This window comes from Mesoplodon mirus, assembly GCF_964341445.2.
Source record: "Mesoplodon mirus genome assembly, chromosome: X".
In the NCBI taxonomy this organism is placed as follows: Eukaryota; Metazoa; Chordata; class Mammalia; order Artiodactyla; family Ziphiidae; genus Mesoplodon; species Mesoplodon mirus.
Window position 1 is genome coordinate 92,238,716 of NC_138981.1, and position 26,006 is coordinate 92,264,721.

Below are 26,006 nucleotides of genomic sequence, written 5' to 3' on the forward strand. Positions count from 1 at the left end.
TGGGGAAGCTAGATGAAGGATATATAGGAACTCTTTTACTATTTTTGTGACTTTTCTATACATCTCAAAAGGTTTTTTTAAAAAGATGCAGCAAAAAAAAGAGAGCTAATTGTCCTAATTTGTACTACTACTCTGAACATTTTTCTTAGTTTATCAGTCGTTTATATTTCAGTTTCTCTATAAATTTTTTCATTTACCCACTTTTTAGTTGGATTCTTGACTTTTGTATATTAATAAAACTATATGCATTCTATGTTAAGGAAATTAGCTCCTGTGTGTGGCAAATTATTTTCCAGTTTGTCTTTTGATTTTTTTTTATGGTGGGTTAGTGTGTATATGTGTATATAGATTTTTTAAACTGATGATTTCTGCTGACCTGTGGACAGAAAATAAGGAATAGTAGCCAAGTGACTTTAAGTCTTCAATAGTGATCAAAAGACCACAGAATAGGGACAATAGTTTATGGAAATGACTTTGAGAAACTTTTTCTTTCTTCCATTATAAGTTACATTTATTTAAACATTTACATACAGTAAAATTCTTCCTTTTGGTGTACAATTCTAGGAGTTTTGACAAATGCATACACTCATGTAACTATAATCAAGATACAGATAATTTCCATTATTAAAACAAATTCTTATGCTACTTTTTTGTAATCAGTCTCTCATTTTTAACCCGTCACCCACTGATTTGTTCTGTTCCCATATTTTCATCCTTTCCAGAATGTTATATAAATGGAATCTATCAGTAAGTAGCCTTTTGAGTTTGGCCTCTTTTTACTTAGCAAAATGCATTTGAGATTCGTCCAAGTTGTTGCATGTATCATAGTTCATAATAGTTTTTATTGCTGAGTAGTATTCCATTGTATGGATATATCACAGTTTATCTATGCACCAGTTGAGGGACATCCTCCATTTTTATTTTCCTCTATTGTTAATGGTCTGCAGGTCTAGTAAAGGGCAGAGGTGAGATTTTATACCCAACAGGAAGAAATTTCTTCTGAAAAGTCCAGCTTAGAAGTATGCTCCTGGGTAACATGTGCAAGAGGTTATACCAGTATAACTTACTTCTTGTCCTTTAAACTATATTTAAAATTGGAGTTAATCCTAAGTGAGCAGTATATCAAAGGAATAGATGTTTGTCCTGAGTATAGTTAGATGATATCCTCAGAGCAGGCCTGACAAATATTCTGGAAGCCAAGTCACTGGCAGAATATTAAAATTTTCTTTATTTAAAAAAATACTGAAAAAAGTAAAAATCAGCCCAAGTCACACTTGAAAAATTTTATAAAGCAAGTCCCCTTTCAGCCTATCCAATCCCACCTCTAAAAGGTTTACAGTTTGGTATGTGTATTTCCCAGCTTTTTCCTAAGTTTATTCAGAAATATCTATATATACATATACCATACATACACAAATGCTTTTGTTTATAAAAAAGTATTCTATATGTATATATATATGTATATGTATATATATGTATACACACACACACACACACACATATATATATATATATATATATATAACTTTTTAACTTATTACAAAATCCTGGACATCATACAGGTCAGAATGCATTAATAGATATATCCCATTATTTTAATGCCTGTATAGTATTCCACTAAATGCATGTGCCATAATTTATCCATTCTCATACTGATGGACATTTCAGTATTTGTATGTGTGTGTGACTTTATTAAAATATAATTCAGGTAAGATAAAATACACTCATTTAAAGTGTACAATTCATGATTTGTAGTATATTCAGAGTTGTACAATCATCACAATTTTAGAACATTTTCATCAAGTTCTAAAGAAACCCCATACACTTCAGCTATTACCCGAAGCCCTAAGCAACCACTAATCTACTTTCCGTCTCTGTATATTTAGAATCATATAATATATAGTCTTTTGGAGTGGCTTCTTTCATTTAGCATGTTTTCAGGGTTCTTCCATGTTGTAGCATATATCAGAAGTGTTCCCTCCTCTTCTACTTTTTGGAAGAGTTTCTGAAGAACTTGCATTAATTCTTCTTTAATGTTTGTGAGAATTAATCTAAGAATCCATTTGAGCCTATGCTTTTCTTTATGGGTATTTAAAAAAATTACTAATTAACCACTTTACTTATTACAGGTTATCTTCAGATTTTCTTTGTCCCCCCCCAACAATTGGTTTCAGTAGTTTATTTCTAGGAATTTTTCTACTTCAAATAAGTTACCTAATTTATTGGCATAAAATTGTTCATGGTGTTCCTTCATAATTTTTATTTTAAATTTTTATAAGGTTGGTAGCAATGTTCCCGCCTTCATTTCTGATCCTAGTAATTTGAGTCTCCTTTATTTCCTGGTCAGCCTACTGAAAGGTTTATCACTTTTGTTGGTCTTTATACAGAACCAACTTTTGGTTTTGTTGACTTTTTTTTTTTTTTTTTTTTTGCGGTACGCGGGCCTCTCACTGTTGTGGCCTCTCCCGTTGCGGAGCACAGGCTCCGGATGCGCAGGCCCAGCGGCCATGGCTCACGGGCCCAGCCTCCGCGGCATATGGGATCCTCCCAGACCGGGGCACGAACCCGTATCCCCTGCATCGGCAGGCGGATTCTCAACCACTGCGCCACCAGGGAGGCCCGGTTTTGTTGACTTTTTATTCTCTATATCATTTATTTATCTAATCTCTTATTTCCTTCCTTCTGCTTTTTCTAGTTAGTTTCCTTCTCTTTTTCCAGTGTCTTAAGGTGTAAAGTGAGGTTATTGATATGTTATCTTTCTTTTAAGTTACAGGCATTTGTACTTATACATTTCTCTCTAAGCACTGCTTTAGGTGTATCCCAGAAGCTTTGGCATTTTGTGTGTTCATTTTCACTCATCTCAAATTAATCTTGTAATTCCTTCTTTAACCCACTGGTCATTTAAAAGTGTGTCTAATTCATATTTGTGTTTCCCAACTTTCTGTTATTGATTTCTAACTTCATTCCATGTGGTCAGAGAACATACTTTGCATGGTTTTAATCCACTTTAATTTATTGAGGTTTGTTTTATGGTAGGTGATATGGTCTATCCTAGAGATGTCTCATGTGCACTTGAGAAGAATGTGTATTCTGCTCTTGTTAGGTGAAGTGTTCCATAAGTCTCTTTAAGGTCTAGTCGATTTATAGCATTGTTCAAGTCTTCTATTCCCTTGTTCATCTTCTGTCTAGTTCTTATTGAAAATGGGGTACTTAATTCCCCAACTCTTATTGTATACTTTTATATTTCTCCACTCATTTCAGTTTTTGATTCATGTATTTTGGTACTCTGTTGTTAGGTGCATATATGTTTATAATTGTTATATCTTTCTGATGGATTGACTTTTATCAATATGTCACTCTTTATCTATAGTGACATTTTTTGTTTTAAGGTTCATTTTAAATAGACTTTAGATAATAGTATAGCCACTCCAGCTTTCTTATAGTTGCCATTTGCCTGATATTTCTCTCTATCCTTTAATCTTCAGTCTGTATCCTTGAATCTAAAGTGTGAATCCAATAAAGAGCATAGAGGTAAGTCTTGGTTTTTTTTCCAGTTTGATGATCTCTGCCTTTTGATTGGATTGTTTAATCCATTCATATTTATTATTAATATAGGTGGACTTACGACTGCCATTTTACTGTTTCTTTTCTATATGTCTCAAGTTTTTGTTTCTCCATCCCTCTTTTTGCTTTCTTTTGCATTGAACACATCTTAATTTAATTGGCTTCAGCCTATATACTAACTAAATTCCAATGAGATATAAAAACCTTATTCCTATATAAACCTATTCCTTTTCTCACTTTTTGTGGTATTATTCATTATCATTATTATTTCTACATTACAAACCCAACAATACATCATTATAATTATGCCTTAATATAATTTTATGTCTTTTAAAGAAGCTGAGAGAAGAAAGAGCAAGTATATATTTACAACTTTTTTATATTAACCTTATTTCCCATTTCCTATTTTCTTCATTTGTTCCTATGGATTTGAGTTACCATGTTAGAGTCATTTCTTTAATCCAATACAGCTTTGTTTCCACCCACTTCCTTTGTCTTGTTATTGGTAAATATATTACAGTTTTATATGTTATAGATCCAACAATGCAACTATATACATATTGTCTTATAAAATAGCTTTTTAAATCAATTAAGAAAGGAAAAATGTATTTTGACTGTCTTTTATAATTACATAATTACCTTTACCCATGCTAATTTTTTAGATGTGTAGATTCAAATTGCTGTCTGAGGTCACTTGCTTTCCACCTGAAGAACTTCCTTTAATATTTCCTGTAAGTCAGGTCAGACAGCAACATAGTCTCCCAGTTTGACTATGTGGGAATGTCTTTATTTCATCTTCATTTTTGAAAAACAGCTTTATTGAATATAGGATTCTATATTGACAGTCTTTCTTTCAGCACTTTGAATATGTTTTCCCACTGCCACCTCCATTGTTTCTGATGAGAAGTCATCTATTACTCTTATTGAGGTTCCCTTGTAAGTGGCTTCAGTTGTCTCATGTTGCTTTCAAAAGTTTCTCTTTGCCTTTGGGTTTTAGCATTCTTATTATGGTATGTTTGTTGATTTCTTCTTGTTTATCCTAATTGGGGTTCATTGAGATTTCTCAGATGTGTAGATAATGTTTCTCATCAAATTTGGGATGTTTACAGCCATTATTTATTGGAATATTTTTTCCGCTCCTTTCTTTCTCTGATATTCCCATTACAAGTATGTTGGAGTGCTTAATGGTTCTTTACCCCGTTAAATTTTCATTCTTTTTTCTTTCTGATCTTCAACCTGGATACAATTATCCCATTAAACATCACAACCCAATGAGGTAAGTAGTATTATTATCCTCATTTTTATAGATGAGAAAACTGAGGCTCAGATTAAGTGACTTGCCAAGGTCACAGAGTGGTAAGTATGGCTGTGAAGTTCAAACAGGTCTGACTCCAAACTTTGGACTACTTCCTCTATATCATATCATCTTTCTATTCTCCAGCAACCACAAACAAACAACTGGGGGATTTGGGGTAGGCTGCCTTTCTTCTAGAGAGCTCTTTATTTCTACCCCTCTTTAGTATTCTTTGCTAGTATGTTCCTCTTCTAAAATTAATATATCTAATCCCTAACATGTAATAGACAATGATTCAATGTTTATTGCTTTGAATTCAATCATTACTCAATGGTAGCTAGCTTAAATGACTATGAGAACATTAATGTTTTGATCTAAATTCTTTCATTAGAAAAAATATAAAGCTATTTGAAGACAGTGATAACCTAATAGGGAAATGTCCATTAAATATGTTGACTAACTTATGAAAACTACCTACTGTTACTGCTGATAGGTCTCATTCAAGAGCATTTGCCGATGTTTAGGCCTGGAGTCTTGGTCATTTATTAACTAGGAAAATAAAATTAGGGACAAATGGGCTCTAGAAATAAATATTTCAACACTTAAATAGTTTTTTAGTTTTGTATGTATAGGAGCCAGTCTTGAAAGAATGTTACCACTAGGGACAAATATTTAAGACCTCATATAAATTATAATGATTAAAAAAAATGCCTGGAAGTAATCCACTGTAATTTATCCTGAGAAAATGATACTCTTTATTCCCTACCCTCCATACTCATTATATTGTCTATCCCAGAGAGTGTTTGATTACAGAAAATGTTTTCTACCAATTCTTTCCAAAAGCTGAAAGGGATTTTAATTCAGTTTTCTCTCCCTCAGTTAGCTTCTCTTCTTCAATTCCAAATAAATTGCTATCTATATACAAATCCTAGATCCTAGATTCTGATGCAAGAAAGACCTCCTGGGACTCGTAATCTTTATGTCTTCTAGCTGCCACTGATTTCTGTAGTATTATCTGTAGTAGATGATATTAGAGAAGCAGCCTGGAGATCTGACTGCTGCTTTTTGTTCTTTCCAAATTCTATCACCAATATTTTCCCATGTAGTTTATATCCATTTACTAGACGCAATGCTTGCCATGCTATTTCTGTATCTAAAAGAGAAAGAAAAAACATCAGTTTATATGTGGCTTAATTGATTTTATTCCAAGTCTAGTTTATGTTGTTTTGCCTTGGAGTTCAGTGTAGGCTATAAGGCCATATAATTATTTGATTTTATTGTGTTTTATACAATCTCAAATTTGTAATAACTCAGCAAGATTAAACTAATGGCTAAGAATAACAACAATAAAATCTTAAAATCGATGTTTGAGAGCTTGTCCTAATTCAATGATATATGTAAAGAAACAAGGATACAGACAGTGTGCTAAAGAGGGTTAAGCTATAATTAATAATACTCAAACCTCTATCTTAGATAACAGATTATAGGTACTGTAAGAATGAAATCGTTTTCAAAATGTGGAAGACAAATAAAAGAAGTTATCAGGGTATTGAGGACACTTTGTTACTTTTTCCTTTTGATCAGAGAGTGGTTGTAGGACCCCTCATTAGGATAAGTAAGTTTAAGAATGCTTGCAGGCATATGGAAGCTTGAGGTGTAAGAGTATATAGCATATAGCAGGAGGATTTGATTTATGGGTCTCAGAGCCTGGATGTGGGAAATTAGGAAGGAATGGAATTACTGCCTAGAGTCTGTGAAATCATAAGTGGACAAGCAATGTTTTTAGATTGAACCAATTTATGTCTCATATATGTATGCACTACAAATTTTCAAATGCATGTATAATTACTAAAACGGCTATTTATTTAGAAGTACTTAGTGTATAAAGCCTTTTTATTGCATATCTTTTCAATTAATGGATCATATTAGGTGGGGGTGTATGAAGTAATTTTATAAGTTTAAAAAGGGTTCTCACACTTGAAAAGACTAAAAATCACTAGCGTTGAGGATCCACAAACCTTCAATGAGATAGGAAAGATGGTACAATGCTGTATGAAAAGAATGCAGGGGAGTTTGGCACTGCTCATGTGTAAAAGCACTTCCCTTTAAATAGATTACTAGGCTGTATATAAATGATGATACTTTAGGGATAATAAAAGGCACAGCTCCTACCCAGCCTCCACCAAAAAAAGAAAGTCTGGTCTGTCATAGAAACTGAAATTCCTATACAGGTATAACTTGTTTAACTGCACTTTGCTTTATTATGCTTTGCAGATATTGCAGTTTTTTCCCTCAAATTTAAGGTTTCTAGCAACCCTGCACTGTCAGATGATGGCTAGCATTTTTTACCAAGAAAATATTTTTAAATTAAGGTATGTACATTGTTTTTTAGACAAAATGCTACTGCACACTTAATAGACTACAGTATAGTACAAACATAACTTTTACATGTGCTAGGAAACCAAAATATTCATATGACTTGCTTCATTGGGATATTCACTTTATTGCAGTGGTCTGGAACCGAATCTGTAATATCTCTGAGATATGCCTGTATTATTCCTCCCTTTGGTTTAGGATAGTGAAATCATGTATTAAGATGTAAATAATAGTTAAAAGAATATATCACCTACTAGTTAACTATGAATTACTAATGAATTAGCATAGTATAGCATAATAGCATAATATCTTGTAGTCTCTTAGTCCTAAAGGAATAGGGCATAATGCAAGTACGAGTGTTCTGATCAGAATACCAATATATTAATAATTAACATAATTATAACTTGGACTAGAAATACTATTTTCAGCAAAGTGAAAGTAAATTTTGATGGCGTGAGTAGGAAGTGCCAAGACTGAGGAAAAGTGAGGACAAAGGTGTAAAGTGGTCGTGCACTGTCAAAGGAGGAGAGGAAGCACAGAAGGGAAAGTAGAGAAAAATTAAAAACATGTTTTCCTTAGTTCTCTTCCCTTCCTCCCATGTGCTTGGCCAAGCACATACTTCTCATGTGCTGCAGAGAAATCAAAGTGCTATATCTAAACGACAGAGGGGATAAGTAGTCACGAATGAACTTATGCTACAACTGAGTAATTATCCAGATGAAGCTACTTACTGGGAAAAGTGATAAAAGCCTGCCCCCTCATTCGTCCAGTCATCATTCGGAATTGAATTGGAGGTCCTTTCTTCTCCTGGAACCGAGCGAATAATGAGACAAGATCTCTTTCGGTCACCCGAGGGCTAAGGTTCTTCAGGTATAACACCTAATATAAACCAAGGATCACCAGAAATAACACATTAGGGAGGTAAGACAACTATTTAATTGTGGTAGGGATTAGTTAGTTTCAGATAAAGATAGTGGATTGAACACATGCATCTAATTTCAATCCCTCCAGAAAACTCTCCAAAAACTATAGAGACTTTTTTTTTAATACAAACTGACAAGGTAAGGAAGAACAAGGAAAGGAGGCAATAGCAACAATATTCTGGAAGCTGGAAAATAACTGAACGAGTGTACTCAAGAAAGCTGAATCTTAAACCAGCAGTGGGGAAAACCAGGAACTAACCCAATCTACACCTAAGAATCCTCAAACAGTTTAGGAACTGATATATTCAGGTGTCTCTGGAAATGGATGTAAAGAGCTGGGGTTAAGATAAGGTGGGTAGGTTGAAAACTCTTGAAAAATAGGTTAGATCTTTAAACACCTCCCCTATAATATGCTACTGGGTAAAGACCACTCCCAATCTTGGTGAATATTGGAGGTTCATTCTCTGAACACAGGGAGAGCTAGATACAGTTGCGGATGTGAATACTGTTCCTAAAAACCAGGAGATTAAGAGAAATAATGTATTCTGAATGATGAGGATACCCCAAACACTTCCTCCCATTAGGCTCCCATAATGCTGGTGGTACCCTCCCATGCAAGAGTTTTGAAGTCTTCTCTGGGGAATCTGATTACCCCAAGAGGAAAGATCTAAAAATGCTGATTTTGGATGGGGAATTTCTCCAAGAAATGGATGAGCCAGATGACTTTAAGTGAAGCTCAAAGTCAATAAGGATCACTCATTTGCTCAGAGCTTCCAATCTGTTTTTGGCCCCTACTAATAAATATGAGCACAGATTATCAGGCATCTGAGAAAAGCCTCTAATGTGAAAGAGAACAGAAGAAACAAACAAATGAAAGCAAATGGGAGAAAACAGAAACTATGCAAGGACAAAAAAAAAAAAAACCTCCAAAAAGCCATCACTAATACCCTCAGAGAAATAAGAGAAAATATTCCATCTATTACGAATGGGATGCTATAAAAAAAGAGAAATATTCAAGAAAACAAAAAAGAGCTCCTAAGTGTGATTGAACTTAAGTTCTTATCGGCTTAAAATAGATTGTTAAAAGATGTTTTGGGTAAGTTCAATTGTAATTATAAAGAAAATACCTATAGAGGATACACAAAAGAAAATGAGAAAGGAAAAAAGCACTTCACTACCAAAAATTCATTGAAACACAAAGGAGGACCTCAAGAAAGAAAAAGAGCAACAAAAGAGCTACAATACAGAAAACAACTAATAAATGGCAATAGTAAGTCCTCCCTATTAATAATTACTTTACCTATAAATGGATTAAACTCCCTAATCAAAGATGTAGAGTGGCTGAACAAATAAAAACCAAGATCTGACTATGTGCTGTCTGCAAGAAACTCACTTTAGATTTAAGGCCATACATAGGCTGAAAATGAAAGGATAAAAAAATAAATTCTATGCAAATTGTAACCAAAAAAGAGCAGGGTTGGCCATGCTTATATAAGATAAAATAGACTTTAAGTCAAAAACTTTCAAAGGAAACAAAAAAGGATATTATATAACGATAAAAAGGTCAATTTCACCAGGAGGATATAACTACTATAAATATATATACACCCAACATCAGAGCACCTAAATATATGACGCAAACTTTGAGAAAACTGAAGGAAACCAGAAAGCAACACAATATTACTAGGAGATTTCAATACCTCACTTTCAATAGCAGAAGAAAAACTAGAAAATTCACAAATTTGTGGGAACTAAACAATACTCTAGAAGAGCTAATGGGTCAAAGAAGAAATCAAAAGGGAAATTAGAAAATACCTTGAGGCAAATGAATATGAAACCACAATATACCAAAATTTATAGGATGCAGCAAGATCAATACTAAGAGGGAATTTTATAGCATTAAGTGCCTAAATTAAAAGAGGAGAAAGCTCTCAAACAACTTAACTCTATACTTCAAGGAACTAGAAAAAAGAGAATAAACTAAGCTCAAAGTTATCAGAGGGAAATAATAAAGATTAGAACAGAAAAAAATGAAACAGAGATTAGAAAAATCATAGAAAAAAACATCAACCAAACTAAGAGCTGTTGTTTTTAAAAAAGATCAACAAAATTGACTACCTTTAGTTAGGCTAAGAAAAAAAAAGAAGACTCAAATAAAATTAGCTGTGAAAGAGGAGTCATTACAATGGATTCCCCAGAAATAAAAAAGAATTATGAGAGACTACTCTGATAATCATATGCCAACAAATTGGATAACCTAGAAAAAAGGATAAATTCCTAGAAACATAAAACCTACCAAGACAAAATCATGAAGAAATACAAAATCTGAATAGATATATAATTAGCAATAAAACTGAATCAGTAATCAACAAAGAAAAGCCCAGGACCAGATGGCTTCACAGGTGAATTCTACCTAACATTTAAAGAAGAATTAATACCAATCCTCCTCAAACACTTCCCAAAAACTGAAGAGGAGGGAACACTCCCAAACTAATTTTATGAGGCCACCATTACCCTGACCAAAAGCAGAAAAAGACATTACAAGAAAAGAAAACTACAGGCCAATATCCCTGATGAATACAGATGCAAAAATCCTTAACAGAAAACTAGTAAACTGAATTAAAAAGCACATTTAAAGGATCATACATCATGACCAAATGGGATTTATCCCTGTGATGCAAGGATGGTTCAACATATGAAAATCAGTCAATAAGATATAACACATTAACAGAATGAAGGATAAAAATCACAAATCATCTCAAAAGACATCAATGGACAGATATTCCAGACAGAAAATCAATAAGGCAACAAAATGACACAATAGAACAGACAGACTTAATTGATATTTTCAGGACATTGCATCCAAAAAAGAACAAAAACAAAAACCACCAAATCAAACAAAACAAAACAACAACAACCAGAATACACATTCTTTTCAAGTGCACACTGGAACATTCTCTAGGACAGACCACAAATTAGGACACAAAACAAGCCTCAGCAAATTTAAGAGGCCAGGGATTATTCCAAGCATCTTTTCTGACCACAACAGCATGAAACTAGAAATCAACCACAGAAAGAGAAACGAGAAAATAAATGATTACATGGAGATGAAACATGCTACTAAAAAAGCAATAGGTCAAAAACAATGAAATCAAAGGGGAAGTTAAAAAATACCTTGAGACAAATGACAATGAAAACACAACCATACAAAATCTATGGAACGCAGCAAAAGCAGTCCAAAGAGGGAACTTCATAGTGATAAAGGTCTTCCTCAAAAACAAGAAAAATCTCAAATAAACAACCTAACCTACCACCTAAAAGAATTAGAAAAAGAAGAACAAACAAAACCTAAAGTCAGCAGAAGGAAGGAAATGATAAAAGTCAGGGAGGAAATAAATAAAATAGATATCAAAAAACAATGGAAAAAAATCAATAAGCCAAGAGCTGTTTTTTTGAAAATGTAAACAAAACTGACAAACCTCTGGTCAGGCTCAATGAGAAAAGAGAGAGAACCCAAATAAATGAGAAATCACAACTGATACTGCAGAAATACAAAAAAAAATAAACATAAGAGAATACTATAAACAATTATATGCCAACAGATTGGACAACCTAGAAGAAACGGACAAGTTTCTAGAAACATACAGTCCACCAAAACTGAATCAAAAATAGATAGTTTGAACAGACCAATCACTAGAAGTGAAATAGAATCTGTAATTTAAAAAAAACTCCCTGCAAACAAAAGTCCAGGACTGGATGTCTTCACTGGGGAATTCTACCAAACATATAAAGAATAACTTACATCAATCCTTCTCAAACTCTTCCAAAAGACTGAAGAGTAGGGAACACTACCAAAGTCATTCTATGAAGCCACCATCATCCTGATACCAAATCCAGACAAAGACACTACCATAAAAGAAAATTACAGGCCAATATCTTTGATGAACATAGATGCAAAAAATTCTCAACAAAATATTAGCAAACCAAATCCAACAACACATAAAAAGGATCATACACCATGATCAAGTTGGATTCATCTCAGGGTCACAAGGATGGTTCAACATACGCAAATCAATCAATGTGATACACCACATCAACAAAAGAAAAGACAAAAAACACACTATCATCTCAACAGATGCAGAAAAAGCATTTGATAAAATTCAACATCCATTCATGATAAAAACTCTTATCAAAGTGGGTATAGAGCAAACATATCTCAACATAAGAAAAAGCTATTTATGATAAACCCACAGTCAACATAATACTTAACAGTGAAAAGGGAAAAGCCTTCCTACTAAAATCTGGAAGAAGACAATGATGCCCACTTTCACCACTTCTATTCAACATAGGACTGGAAGTCCTACCCACAGAAATCAGATAGTAAAAAGAAATAAAAGGTATCCAAATTAGAAGGAAAGAGGTAAAACTCATTATATGCAGATGACATTATACTATATATAGAAAACCCTAAAGACTCCATACAAAAACTACTAGAACTGATAAGCAAATTCAGCAAGGTAGCAGGATACAAGATTAACATATAGAAATCTGTTGAATTTCTTTACACTAACAATGAAATATCAGAAAGGGAAAGTTAAAAAAATATCCCTTTAAAAATTACATCATCAACATCACTAATCATTAGAGAAATGCAAATCAAAACTACAATGACGTATCACCTCACACCAGTCAGAATGGACATCATCAAAAAATCTAGAAACAATAAATGCTGGAGAGGGTGTGGAGAAAAGGGAACCCTCTTGCACTGTTGGTGGGAATGTAAATTGATACAGCCACTAGGGAGAACAGTATGGAGGTTCCTTAAAAAACTAAAAATAGAGTTGCCATATGATCCAGCAATCCCATTCCAGGGCATATATCTGGAGAAAACTCTAACTCAAAAAGATACATGCACCTCAGTGTTCATAACAGCACTATTTACAATAGCCAAGAAATGGAAGCAACCTAAATATATATCAACAGATTAATGGAAAAAGATGTGGTATATATATACAATGGAATACTACCTAGGCACAAAATTGAATGAAACAATGCCATTTGCTGCAACATGGACGGACCTAGAGATTGTCATACTAAGTGAAGAAAGTCAGACAAAGACAAATATCATGATATCACTTATATGTGGAATCTAAAATATGATAAAAATGAACTTATTTACAGAACAGAAATAGACTCACAGACACAGAAAACAAACTTATGGTTACCAAAGAGGAAAGGCAGGGAGGAGGGATAAACTAGGAGTTTGGGATTAGCAGATAGAAACTACTATTTATAAAATAGATAAGCAACAAGATCCTACTGTATAGCACAGGGAACTATATCCAATATCTTGTAATAAACTATAATGGAAAATAATCTGAAAAATTATATACAGTAAGTCCCCTACATATATGACTTCCATTTCAAGAGTGTGTTCTAAGTCCAATTTGTTCGTAAGTCCAACAAAGTTAGCCTAGGTACCCAACTAACACAATTGGCTATTTAGTACTGTACTGTAATAGGTTTATAATACTTTTCACACAAATAATACATAAAAAACAAACACAAAAAAATAAAGAAAACATTTTATACATTACAGTACAGTACCTTGAAAAGTACAGTAGTACAATACAACAGCTGGCATACAGGGGCTGGCATTGAGTGAACAGGCAAGAAGAGTTACTGACTGGAGGAAGGAGAGGAAGTGGGAGATGGTAGAGCTGAAGGATCATCAGCAACAGGAGATGGAGGGCAAGCTGCAATTTCACTCACGCCTGACGTTGATGACACAGGTTCTGGTTCCTTGCTGGATTCAGTTCTATCTACCCTCTTTAAAAAAATGATCTAGTGATGTCTGGGTAGTAGCTCTTTTTTCCCATCATAGATGACACGGTAGCACTCGACTGCATTCTGAACGGCTGCTGCAACCTTTGTGTACCTTTCTACTTTCGGGTCCTATGCCTCAAAAACTAACAGTGCCTCCTTAAATAAAGAAAATCCCCTTGCCATCTCCTGCATCGTGAATCTTTTCGGCTCTCCAGTTACTTCTTCCTCTTGTCTCTCTTCGTCCTTTCTCTGGGCCTCCAATTCCATCAGGTCTTCATTAGTAAGCTCCTCGTGCTGCACAGCAAGGAGTTCAATGAAGTCGTCCTCTTGCAGATCTAGCTCCAGCTGCTCATTGAGGGTCACTACATTGCTGAAGACCTCTTTGGACTCCTCATCCACCTTCTCAAACCCACAAAAATCGTGAACAAACTGTGGGCCAAGGTTCTTCCAAACCCCACTCATGGTGATGGTCATAACCTCACGCCAAGCAAAGTCAATGTTTTTTATGGCCTTGTAGATGTCATAGTCCTTCCAAAATTGTCGCCAAGTTGTTCCTGATTCGTCACTCACCTTTACTGCCTGATAAAAAGTGTGATGTAAATAATATTTCTTGTAGGTTGCTATAACTCCCTGGTTCATAGGTTGGATGAGCGATGTAGTATTCAGTGGCATATGAACTACTGTACTTTGATGTTGGGATGAAAATCGTCCATGAATGGGGGTTGGCTTGGACACTGTTGAGCAGCAAAAGAATGCTGAATGGGACATCCTCCTCCAAGCAATATTTCTCTACCTCTGGGATAAATTGGTGGAAAAACCAGTCCTGGAAAATGGCCTATGTAACCCAGGTTTTGGGGTTACTCTTCCACACAATAGGACGAGAGCCCTTGGCTATGTTTTAAGGGCTCTTGAGTTATCTGAATGATAAAACTAAGCGAGGCTTCAGCTTCATATCGCTGGAAGTACTGCCACCAAACAACAGAGATAGCCTATCCTTTGCTGCTTTATAGCTTGGCATCAACTTTTCCTCCTTACTGATGTAACTTCGGTCTGGCTTCCTCTTCCAGTACAGTCCTGACTCATCCACATTAAAAACCTGCTCAGGTAAATACACACCTTTATCGAAAATTTCTCGAAACATTTCAGGAAATTCCTGGGCAGCTACTGTTATCTGCACTCACTGCCTCGCCACTTACTTTTACCTTGTGAAGGTTGGCTCTAGCCTTGAACCGATAAAACCAGCCATGGCTGGCATTAAAAGATGCACCCTCGGATTCTTCCCCGTGTTTCTTCTTCAAGTCTTCATAAAGGCTTTTAGGTTTCTCTTAAATCAGCATTAAGCTGAGTGGGACTCAACGCAGATGCCGATCCTGCATCCACACACTGAGAAGTTTCTCCATCTCCTCCATCACTTTTCCACGCTTCTTTGATATTATTGTTGACATCATTGGCACAGCAGACTTCATATGTTACATGATCTTGTCCTTGTTCTCCAAAATCATGCTGATGGTTGAAAGGTTCATGTTATAAGAACGAGTGACATCTACCATTGTTCTGCCTCGCTCCACTCTCTCAGGTATTTTCACTTTTGTTTCCATCGTTAACACTTGGCGCTTCTTAGCAGTACCAGCTACATCACCACTGCTTTTATGCTTGCTTCCAGACATCCTGGGCTTAAAATAAAGATACTGTACTACTGTACACTATACACTACTGTAAAGTACACAAAAGCACAATCACTTGTAGAGGATGCATGCATGTGACAATCTACGCCAGACATGTGAACTAACTTACGTGATTGGACATGTAAATGCATGTTCACATCTCTGAAAGTTCACAACTTGAAGGTTTGTATGTAGGGGACTAACTGTATACGTGTGTCTGTGTGTGTGTTTGTGTGTATAAAAAACTGAATCACTTTGCTGTACACCAGAAACTAACACAACATTGTAAATTATACTTCAGTAAAAAAAAAAAAACAGAAACATTAAAAAAAATTGAAAAAGACACAAATAAATGGAAAGACATCCCATATTCATGGATTAGAAATATTAATATTGTCAAAATGTACATACTACTCATAGTGATCTACAGATTCAATGCAATTGTTATCAAAATTCCAGTGACAGGGACTTGTCTGGTGGCGCAGTGGCTTAGAATCCACCTGCCAGTGCAAGGGACAAGTGTTCGATCACTGGTCTGGGAAGATCCCACATGTTGCAGAGCAACAAGCCTGTGCGCCACAACTACTGAGCCTGCACTCTAGAGCCCTTGCACCACAACTACTGAAGCCCGAGCACCTAGAGCCCATGCTCTGCAACAAGAGAAGCCACCGCAATGAGAAGCCTGCACACCACAACAAAGATTAGCCCCTGCTCGCCACAACTAGAGAAAGCCTGTGCACAGCAAAGAAGACCCAACATAGCCAAAAAAAAAAAAACAACCAATTACAAATGTTATGAAAATAAAAGAAGTCCTAAAATTCATATGGAACCACAAGAGACCCCAAATCAACAAAGCAATCTTGAGGAAGAAGAACAAAGTATGATGTGTCATGTATCCTGATTTCAAACTATAGTTATCAAAACAGTAAGGTACTAGCATAAAAATAAACTGACATATTGACCAATGGAACAGAATAGAGGGCCTAGAAGTAAACCACACATTTATCGTAAACTGATCTTAGACAAGGAGGGCAAGAATACACAATGGGGAAAAGATAGTCTTTTTAATAAACGGTGTTTGGAAAACTGGATATCCAGTACAAAAGAATGAAATTAGATGCTTCTCTTACACCCTATACAAAACCTAACTCAAAAGGAAGTAAAGACTTAAAAATAAGACATAAAACTCTAAAAGTCCTAGAAGAAAACATAGAAAAATCTTGACCCTGGTCTTGGCAATAATTTCTTAGATATGCTGTGAAAAGCACAAGAAACAAAAGCAAAAACAGACAAGTGTCATTACATCAATTCAAACCAATATGCATAGCAAAGGAAACAATCAGCAAAGTTAAAAAGCAACCTACAGAATGGGAGAAAGTATTTTCAAATCATGTATCTAATGAAGGGTTAATATCTAAAATATATAAGGGATTCCTGAAACTCAAAAGCAAAAAAAAAAAAAAAAAAAAAGATGTGTTGGTAAGGATGTGGAAAAATTTTAAACCCTTGTACACTGTTGGTGGAAATGTAAATTTGTACAACCACAATGGAAAACAGTTGAAAGATTATTAAAAAATTAAAAATAGAACACACATAATCCAGCAATCCCACTTCTGGCTATATATCTAAAAGAACTGGAATCAGAAGTTGGAAGAAATATCTGCATTCCCATGTTCACTGCACCATTGTTCACAATAGCAAAGACATGGAAACAACCTAAATGTCTATTGACAGATGATGAATGGATAAAAAGAAAATGTGGCGTATAAATACAAAAAGGTATTATCCAGCCTTAAAAACGAATAAAATCTTGTCATTTGCTACAACATAGGTGAACTTGGAACACATGCTAAATGAAATAAACCAGAAACAGAAGAACAAATACTACATGACCCACATATATCAGGAATCTAAAATAGTCAAACTCATAGAAGCATAGAATCGTGTTTACCAGGGGCTAGGAGGAGGGGTAATTGAGGAGGTGTTCATCAAAGGGTATACAGTTTCACTTATGCAAGGTGAGTAAGTCCTATAGATCTATTGTACAGCAGAGTATAGATAGTTAACAATACTGTATTGGATACTTAAAAATTTGTTAAAAGGATAGATCTTAAGTTAAATATTCTTATCAAAAGAAAAAATGGAGGGAGGAAATTCCTGGAGGTGATGGTTAAGTTTAGGGCATTGTATTGGTGATGGTTTCATGGTGTATATTTATCTTCAAACCCACCAAGATGCATACATTAAATATGTACAGCCTTTTTTGTATGTGAAACATACTTCAATTGAAGAAAAACTTAACCAAGGAAGTAAAGGACTTGTACATTGAAAACCACAAAACATTGCTCAAAGAAATTAAAGACAACACAAACTCAAAGATGTCCCATGTTCATGGACTAGAAGACAATATTATTAAAATGTCCACACTATCCATAGTGGTCTACAGATTTAATGCAATTCGTATCAAAATCCCAATGTTATTTTTTGTAGAAATAGAAAAACAATCTTAAAATTCATAAGGAACCAGAAGAGACCCCCAAATAGCCAGAACAATCTTGAGAAGTAAGAACAAAACTGGGGAGGCCTCACACTTCTTAATTTCAAAATATATTACAAATCTACAATAATCAAAACAGTATGATACTGGCATAAAGACAGACATGCAGACTAATGGAATAGAATAGAGAGCCCAGAAATAAACCCACACATATACAGTCAACTGATTAATAAGGGGGGCAAGAATACACAATGGGGAAAGGATAGTCCCTTCAACCAATGGCGTTGGGGAAAGTTGATATCCACATGCAAAAGTATAAAATTGGCCTCTTATTTATATCATACACAAAAATCAACTCAAAGTGGATTAAAGATTTAAACATAAGACCTGAAACTCTAAAACTTCTAGAAGACAATATAGGGGAAAAACCTCATGACACTGGCCTTGGCAATAATTTCTTAGATATTACAGCAGAAATACAGGCAACAAAAGCAAAAATAAAGTGGGACTACATCACTAAAACACTTCTGCACAGCAAAGGAAACAATCAGTAAAGTGAAAAGGCAACCTACGGAATGGGAGAAATATTTGGAAACCATATATCTGATTAGAGGTTAATATTTAAAATATATAAGGAACTACCACAACTCCATAGCAAAAGACAACTTGAAAAAAATGGGCAAAAGACCTAAATAGGCATTTCTTCAAAGAACACATACAGAAAATAAATGTTGATGAGAATGTGGATAAATTGGAACCCTTGTGCACTTTTGGTATGAAAGGAAAATGGTACAGCTCCTACAGAGAACAGTATGGACGTTCTTCAAAAAATTAAAAATAGAACTACCATATGATCCAAGAATCCCAGTTCTGGTTACTTATCCAAAAAATTAAAATCAGAATCTTGAAGAGATATCAGAACTCACATGTTTACTGCAGCACTCACAACAGCCAAGAGGTGGAAGCAACCTAAATGTCCACCACAGATGAATGAATAAAAAAATGTGATATATACATACAGTGGAATATGATTTAGCTAGAAAAAAGGAAGGAAATATTGTCATATGCTACAACATGGATAAACTTCGAGGGCACTATGCTAAGTGAAATAAGCCAGTCACAGAAGAACAAATACTGCAAAATTTCACTTATATATGGTATCTACAGTAGTCAAAGTCATTGAAGCAGAAAGTAGAATGGTAGTTTCCAGGGCCCAGGAGGATGAGGAAACAGGGAGTTGCTGTTCAGTGGGCATAAATTTCAGTCATGCAAGATGAAAAGTTCTAGAGACCTGCTGTACAACACTGTGCCTACAGTTTACAATATGTAATGTACACTTGAAATTTTGTTAAAGGTAGATCTCAGGTTATGTGCATTTTATTGCACTGGAGGAGAAAAAAAGAGATACATTGGCTAGCATAAGTTAAATGCTTTATAGCTTAAAAAAACTTGAGAAAAATTCGGACAGGAGCAGCAAAAGCAAAGAGCTAGAAAACAGAGCCTGCTTAAATGACTTACCATTGAAACATATGAGTAAATATATTAAACACTGCAATAAGCAGTAGACTCTTTATGTCTCAAAGCCTTTGAAGCTGGATGTTCACATATTTAGCATTTAACCACACTCATATCTTAAAGGTAAGGGCATAGAATAACTGACTTGTGATTCACTTAAGTAATTTCAGGTGATCCAGAGTTTTGGCTCTGAAATACTCATTATGAAAGCATCATCAAATTAAATAACCAGAGAAAGGGAGAGGTATGTGAAACATACTGCAAGTTTCTCACCAAGTAGGAAAGATCCATACTAAGATTATTCCCTTTGATACGAACATTTTTTTAAAAATCAAGAGGACTTCTGGTCAAGGTGGCTCGGTCACTTCTTGCTTGGATGCATCTTCTCTGTTCTAAAAATATACATACATACATGCATACATACATACATACACATGGGTATGTATGTATGTATATGTCCACAACATATATATATATATATATATATATATTCATATATACAAAGATACACACAAAGATACAGCTAGGCTCAAAAACAAGAATAATATTTCTGTGAAAGAGAAAAACAGAAACTCCAAGTGGTAACAGAGGATGAAGCTCTTCCTGGTATCCCTCTGCAATAAACAGTGTTGTTTTGTATTTTTTGAACTTTATATATGGTATTATACTGTATGCATTTTCTGCAGCTACCTGTTTACATTTTTAAAAAATACTTCATTTTTAGAACAGTTTTAGAATTATAGAAAAACTGAGTAGTACAAAGAGTTCCCATACACCCCACACCCAATATCTCCTATAATTAACATCTTACATTACTATGGTACGTTTCTTTAAATAAATAAATTAATATTGATACATTATTAATAACTAAAGTCCATAGTTTATTTAGATTTCCTTAGTTTTTCCCTAATGTCCTTTTTCTGTTCCAGGATCCCATACAGGATATCATAGTACATTTAGTTTTCATATGTCTTTAGTCTCCTCTTGGCTGTGGCAGTTTCTCAGACTTTTCTTGTTTTTAATGATCTTGACATTTTTGAGGAGTACTGGTTGGGTATTTTGTAGGATGCTCCACTACTAGAATTTTTTTAAATTTATTTTTTGGCTGCGCTGTGTCTTCATTGCTGCATGCGGGCTTTCTCTAGTTGTGGTGAGGGGGGGCTATTCTTCACTGCGGTGCATGGGCTTCTCATTGTGGTGGCTTCTCTCTTTGCAAAGCACGGGCTCTAGGCATGCGGGCTTCAGTAGTTGCAGCACTTGGGCTCAGTAGTTGTGGCACGCAGGCCCTAGAGCATGCAGGCTTCAGTAGTTGCAGCACATGGGCTCAGTAGTTGTGGCGCACGAGCTCTACAGAGCGTGGGCTTCAGTAGTTGTGGCGTGTGGGCTCAGTAGTTGCAGCTTGCAGGCTCTAGAGCGTGGGCTCAGTAGTTGTGGTGCACGGGCTTAGTTGCTCTGCGGTACGTGGGATCTTCCTGGACCAGGGATCAAACCAGTGTCTCCTGTATTGGCAGGTGGATTCTTAACTGCTGGACCACCAGGAAAGTCCCCACTACTAGAATTTTTCTGATGTTTTCCTATGGTTATATTGTGGTTATGGATTACTAGGAGGAAGACTACAGAGAAAAAGTACAATTTTGATCACATCATATCAAGCACACATACTATCAACATGATTTATGATTGATCTTTGCTTCGATCACCTGAGGCAGTGTTTGCTGGGTTTCTACACTGTAACGTTACTCTTTATTTCTTTCTGTATTTCCATACTGTATTCTTTGGAAAGAAGTCACTAAGAGTAGCTCAAACCTAAGAAGTCAGGAGTTATGCTTCCCTTCTTTGAGGTGGAGCATCTACATAAACTATTTAGAATTCTTCTTCATGGGATACTTGTCTCCTCTCCCCCATTTATTGATTCATTCAGTCATTTTATTATCAGTATTGACTCATAGATATTCTATACTTTGGGTTATAATCCAATATTAATTTACTTAGTTTGTTGTACATTCCCTGTTTTTGTTTGTCTGATAAACTATTTTTCCTCCAATTTTGAATGATTGTTCTTCCTGGATATAGAATTCTAGGCGGGTGTTTTTCCTTTCATCACTTTAAATATTTTACTCTACTCTCTTCTTGCTTGCATGGTTTCTGATGAGAAATCCAGTGTAATTATTATCTTTGTTCCTCTATAGGTAGTTTTTCTCTGGCCATTTTCAAGATTTTCTCTTGGTCTTCAGTTTTCTGTGTTTGAACATGGTATGCTTAGGTGTATTTTTTTGGTATTTATCCTACTTTGTGTTCTTTGCTTGGATTCTGAATCTGTGGTCTGGTGTCTGTCATTAATTTTGGAAAATTCTCAGCCATTCTTACTTCAAATATTTCTTCTGCTCCTTTCTGTTTTTCTTTTTCTTCTGCTCCTTTCTTCTTCTGCTATTCTAATAATGTGTATGTTACACCTTTTGAAATTGTCCTTGATTATTGTTACTTTTTTTTTTTTTTGCAGTATGCGGGCTTCTCACTGTTGTGGCCTCTCCCGTTGTGGAGCACAGGCTCCAGATGCACAGGCTCAGCGGCCATGGCTCACGGGCCCAGCCGCTCCGCGGCATGTGGGATCTTCCCAGACCAGGGCACGAAACTGTGTCCCCTGCATCGGCAGGCGGACTCCCAACCACTGTGCCACCAGGGAAGCCCCTGTTACATTTTCAAAGTCTTTTTAAAATCTCTTCATTTCAGTTTGGGAGGATTCTATTGACATGTCTTCAAGCTTACTAATTCTTCCCTTGGCTGTATGCAGTCTGCCCATGAGCCTATAAAAGGCATTATTTCTTTTTCTTTTTTTTTTGGCCATGTCGCATGGCTTGCGGGAATCTCAGTTCACTGACCAGGGACTGAACCTGGGCCATGGCAATGAAAGCCCAGAATCCCAACCACTAGGCCACCAGGGAACTCCCAAAGGCATCATTTCTGTTATAGTGTTTTTGATTTCTTGCATCTTTCTAGAGTTTCTATCTCTCTGCTTACATTATCCATTTGTCCTTGCATGTTGTATACTATTTCTAAAAGACTCTTTATCATATTAATTATAGTTATTTTAAATTCCATATATATGATCATTCAAAAACCTATGTTGTATCTCAGTTTGGTTCTGATGCTTGTTTTGTCTCTTGAGACTGTGGTTTTTCTTTTAGCATGCCTTATCATTTCTTTTTTGTTGAAAACCAGACACGATGCATAACATAATAGAAACTGAGATAAACAAGTCATTAATGTGAGGTTTTATGTTAATCTGGCTAGAAGCTGGGCTGTGTTTAATGTTTACTCTAGCTGTAGGTGTCAGAGGTTTTTCAATTTCCTCTAACATCCTTGTTTTTGTCTCCCTTGTTTTCTTTGGGTTTCCCTAAAAACGTCTTAGAGTCTGAGCCTTGCAGGTCTTTGGACTGTAATCCACAGTTAACATACTGAAGCCCTGCTGATGTGGTAGTAAGGTGTGGGGTATGGGAAAACATTCTGCAATCCTATAATTAAGTTTCAGTCTTTTATTGTGCCCATGTACTCAGCCTGTAACCTTCACAAGTATTTCACAGCTTTTATTCTCTTTCTCTTAGATGAGACAGTAAGGCTAGAGGAGCCTGGAGTTGGATAATTTCCCTTCTCCCACACTAGAGAAGGCTTTGGTAAAGTTGTTTTACTTGCTGGATAGCTCTTTGTTAAGTAGAAGCTCTGGATGTATTTCAAATTGATTACTTTTCCTGTTACCATGCCAGGAGCAGGAGACTTTTTCTTGGCTCTTCACACTGACAACCCAGTGGAGCTCCTGGAGGTAAAAGTCATGAAAATGTGGGGGCCCCCATAGACTGTGGCCCCCAGGAGTTTGTTACTCAAACACTAATCTACACTCTGCTTCCTGCAATTTGTCAAAGTTACCGCTTAAGTGTTCCTACCAGTTTATGGCTCTAGTGCTTTCTGCTCCTGATAAGCAGATCTGGGCTGTCATTCTTTGTAATTGCCTGTCTCTCCAGATTTCAGGGTTGCAGTTTGCTCTCTGATGTCAAATCCCTGATGGGTCCAAGAAAAGTCATTGATTTTTAGTTTGTTCAGCTGTTCTTCCTGTTGTAAGAGAGCAGTGATGACTTCTAAGCACTTTACATGTTGGCACTGAAACCCAAAGTCTGCAACAAACTTTTTTCATTCAATATTGTTTGTGAGTTTCATCCACATTGATACCTGTAGTTCTATTTCATTCAGTTTCTCTTCTGTATAGTATTCTATTTTATTAATATAACATGCTTTATCCATTCTCCTGCTTATGAACATGCATGTTGTTCATAAACAATGCTACTATGAGCATCCTTATAACATCTAATGTGCATGTGTAAGAGTTCCCCTAGGATAGATACCAAGAAGTGGGATTACTGACTTATAGTGTATGAGCATCTTTCATTTTACTAGATATTGCCACAATGTTCTTGAAAGTGGTTGTACTCATTTATATTCACCTAGCGGTATATTAAGAGTTCTTGCTGTTCCATGTGTTCACCAATACTTGGCACTGTCAGGCCTTTAAATGTACGCCAACATCCTGGGTGTTAAATGCTATCTCATTGTAGTTTATTTTGCATTTCTTTGATTACTAATGAGACTTTGTAAGTTAATTGTCCATTCATGTTTTCTCCCTTGTGAATTGCCTGTTCATATCTTCTGGCCATTTTTATTGGGTTGTTTCTCTTTTTCTTATTGATTTGTAGGGAAAGATTTCCTTAAAATGTCTCAAAAAGCACAAACCGTCAAATAAAATACCGATGATTTAATTACGTTACAATGAAAGGCTTCTGCTTAACAAAAGACATCAGAAACAATGTTAAAAATATAAGCTACTCACCAGGTGCAGCAAGGGTTTGTATCCAGAATTTTAAAATAAAATCTATAAATAATATTGAAAACTAAATAATCAAAATCTATAAATAATATTAAAAACTAAATAATCAAATAATGGGCAAAGAAACAGAACAGGCAATTCACAGAAGGTTCCTGAAAGACTAATGAATGTATGAATACATGCATAACTTCATTGGAAATCAGGAACATGCAAATTAAAACCATGAGATACCTTTCAAACACATTAGACTGGCAAAAATAAAAAGTCAAAAACTTTAAAGTCTTAGCAAAGATGTGAAAGAGATTTCTTAAACCCTGCTCATGGAGGTGAAGATACACATACCCTATATCACAGTAATTCCACTCCTAGATATGTAATATAGAACAGTGATTCTTAAAATGTCACTCTCAGACCAGCATCATCATCAGTATCTCCTGGGAAACTGGAAATGCAAATTCTCAGGTCCTACTCCAGATGTATAGAACAAAAAATTCTGGGGGGCGGAACCCAGCAATCTGTGTTTTAACAAGTCTTCCAGGTGATTCTGCTGCACACTAACATTTGAGAATCACTGCAATAGAGCAATATTTTTCTGGCCTTTTTGACTGAGATCTATAGGAAGAAATGCATTATATATTCTGGCCCACACACATATCACACACACACACATTAAACAAAAGCTTCAAGAAACAATAATTATCCTTACTACTCTATGGAATGCAGTTTGATATTTTCTATTCTATTTCATTTCTTTAAAAAATTGCTGGTTGTGACCTAATAATAGTAATTTAAAATTTGAAAACCTGTCCTAGAGAAACTCCTGTACATATGCAACAGGAGATATGTACAATAATGTTTGCTGCAGAACTGTCTATAACAGAAAAAAATGAAAAGAAAAAATCTTCAGGAGAATGGATAAATGAATTATAGTATCTTTCTACAATGGAATACTACATAGTTCCTTATATCTTTAGAAATAAATTTCAAAAACTTGTATATTGAGTCAAAAAAGCAAGTTGTAGAAGGGTATGTAGAGTATGGTATCATCTATATATTTTAAAAATATGTAAAACTATATGTTGTTTATGAATATATAGATATATAGTAAAAATATAAAAACACAGATGGGAATGATAAATAGCAAATACAGGATCGTGGTTAACACTGGAAAGGAGAAAGAGGAATGGGATTGGTGAGGGATACATGAAAGTCTTCAGGCGTCTCTATAAGGCCTTATTTTTTTTAATTAGGCAAATATGGAAACTGTTAAGAATTGATAGAGAATTCCCTGGCGATCCAGTGGTTAGGACTCTGTGCTCTCACTGCCAAGGGCCTGGGTTCAATCCCTGGTCAGGGAACTAAAATCCCACAAGCTGTGTGGCATGGTCAAGAAAAAAAACGGCAAGAATTGATAAAGATGGCTGGCTGGGTACAAAGGATTTTGCTATCTTATTCTCTGTCACTTTTTGTAATG

General features: G+C 35.4%; 1 protein-coding gene across 5 annotated transcripts in view; it reads right to left on the reverse strand.

Moving 5' to 3' along the window:
- Positions 1–483: 483 nt before the first annotated feature.
- Positions 484–26,006, reverse strand: part of RBM41 (RNA binding motif protein 41) — a gene marked incomplete at its 5' end in the record, with an annotated part of 68,267 nt that continues 42,744 nt past the window's right edge. For 3 of the 5 annotated variants that reach the window (XM_082610832.1, XM_082610831.1, XM_082610830.1), the window contains 2 exons: positions 484–6,011; positions 7,966–8,113. In XM_082610832.1, coding sequence (XP_082466958.1) covers positions 5,845–6,011; positions 7,966–8,113 — 315 coding nt within the window. In that variant the 3' untranslated portion in view covers positions 484–5,844. The remainder of the gene's footprint in view (positions 6,012–7,965; positions 8,114–26,006) is intronic. The other 2 variants (XM_082610834.1, XM_082610833.1) reach the window with 1 other exon arrangement.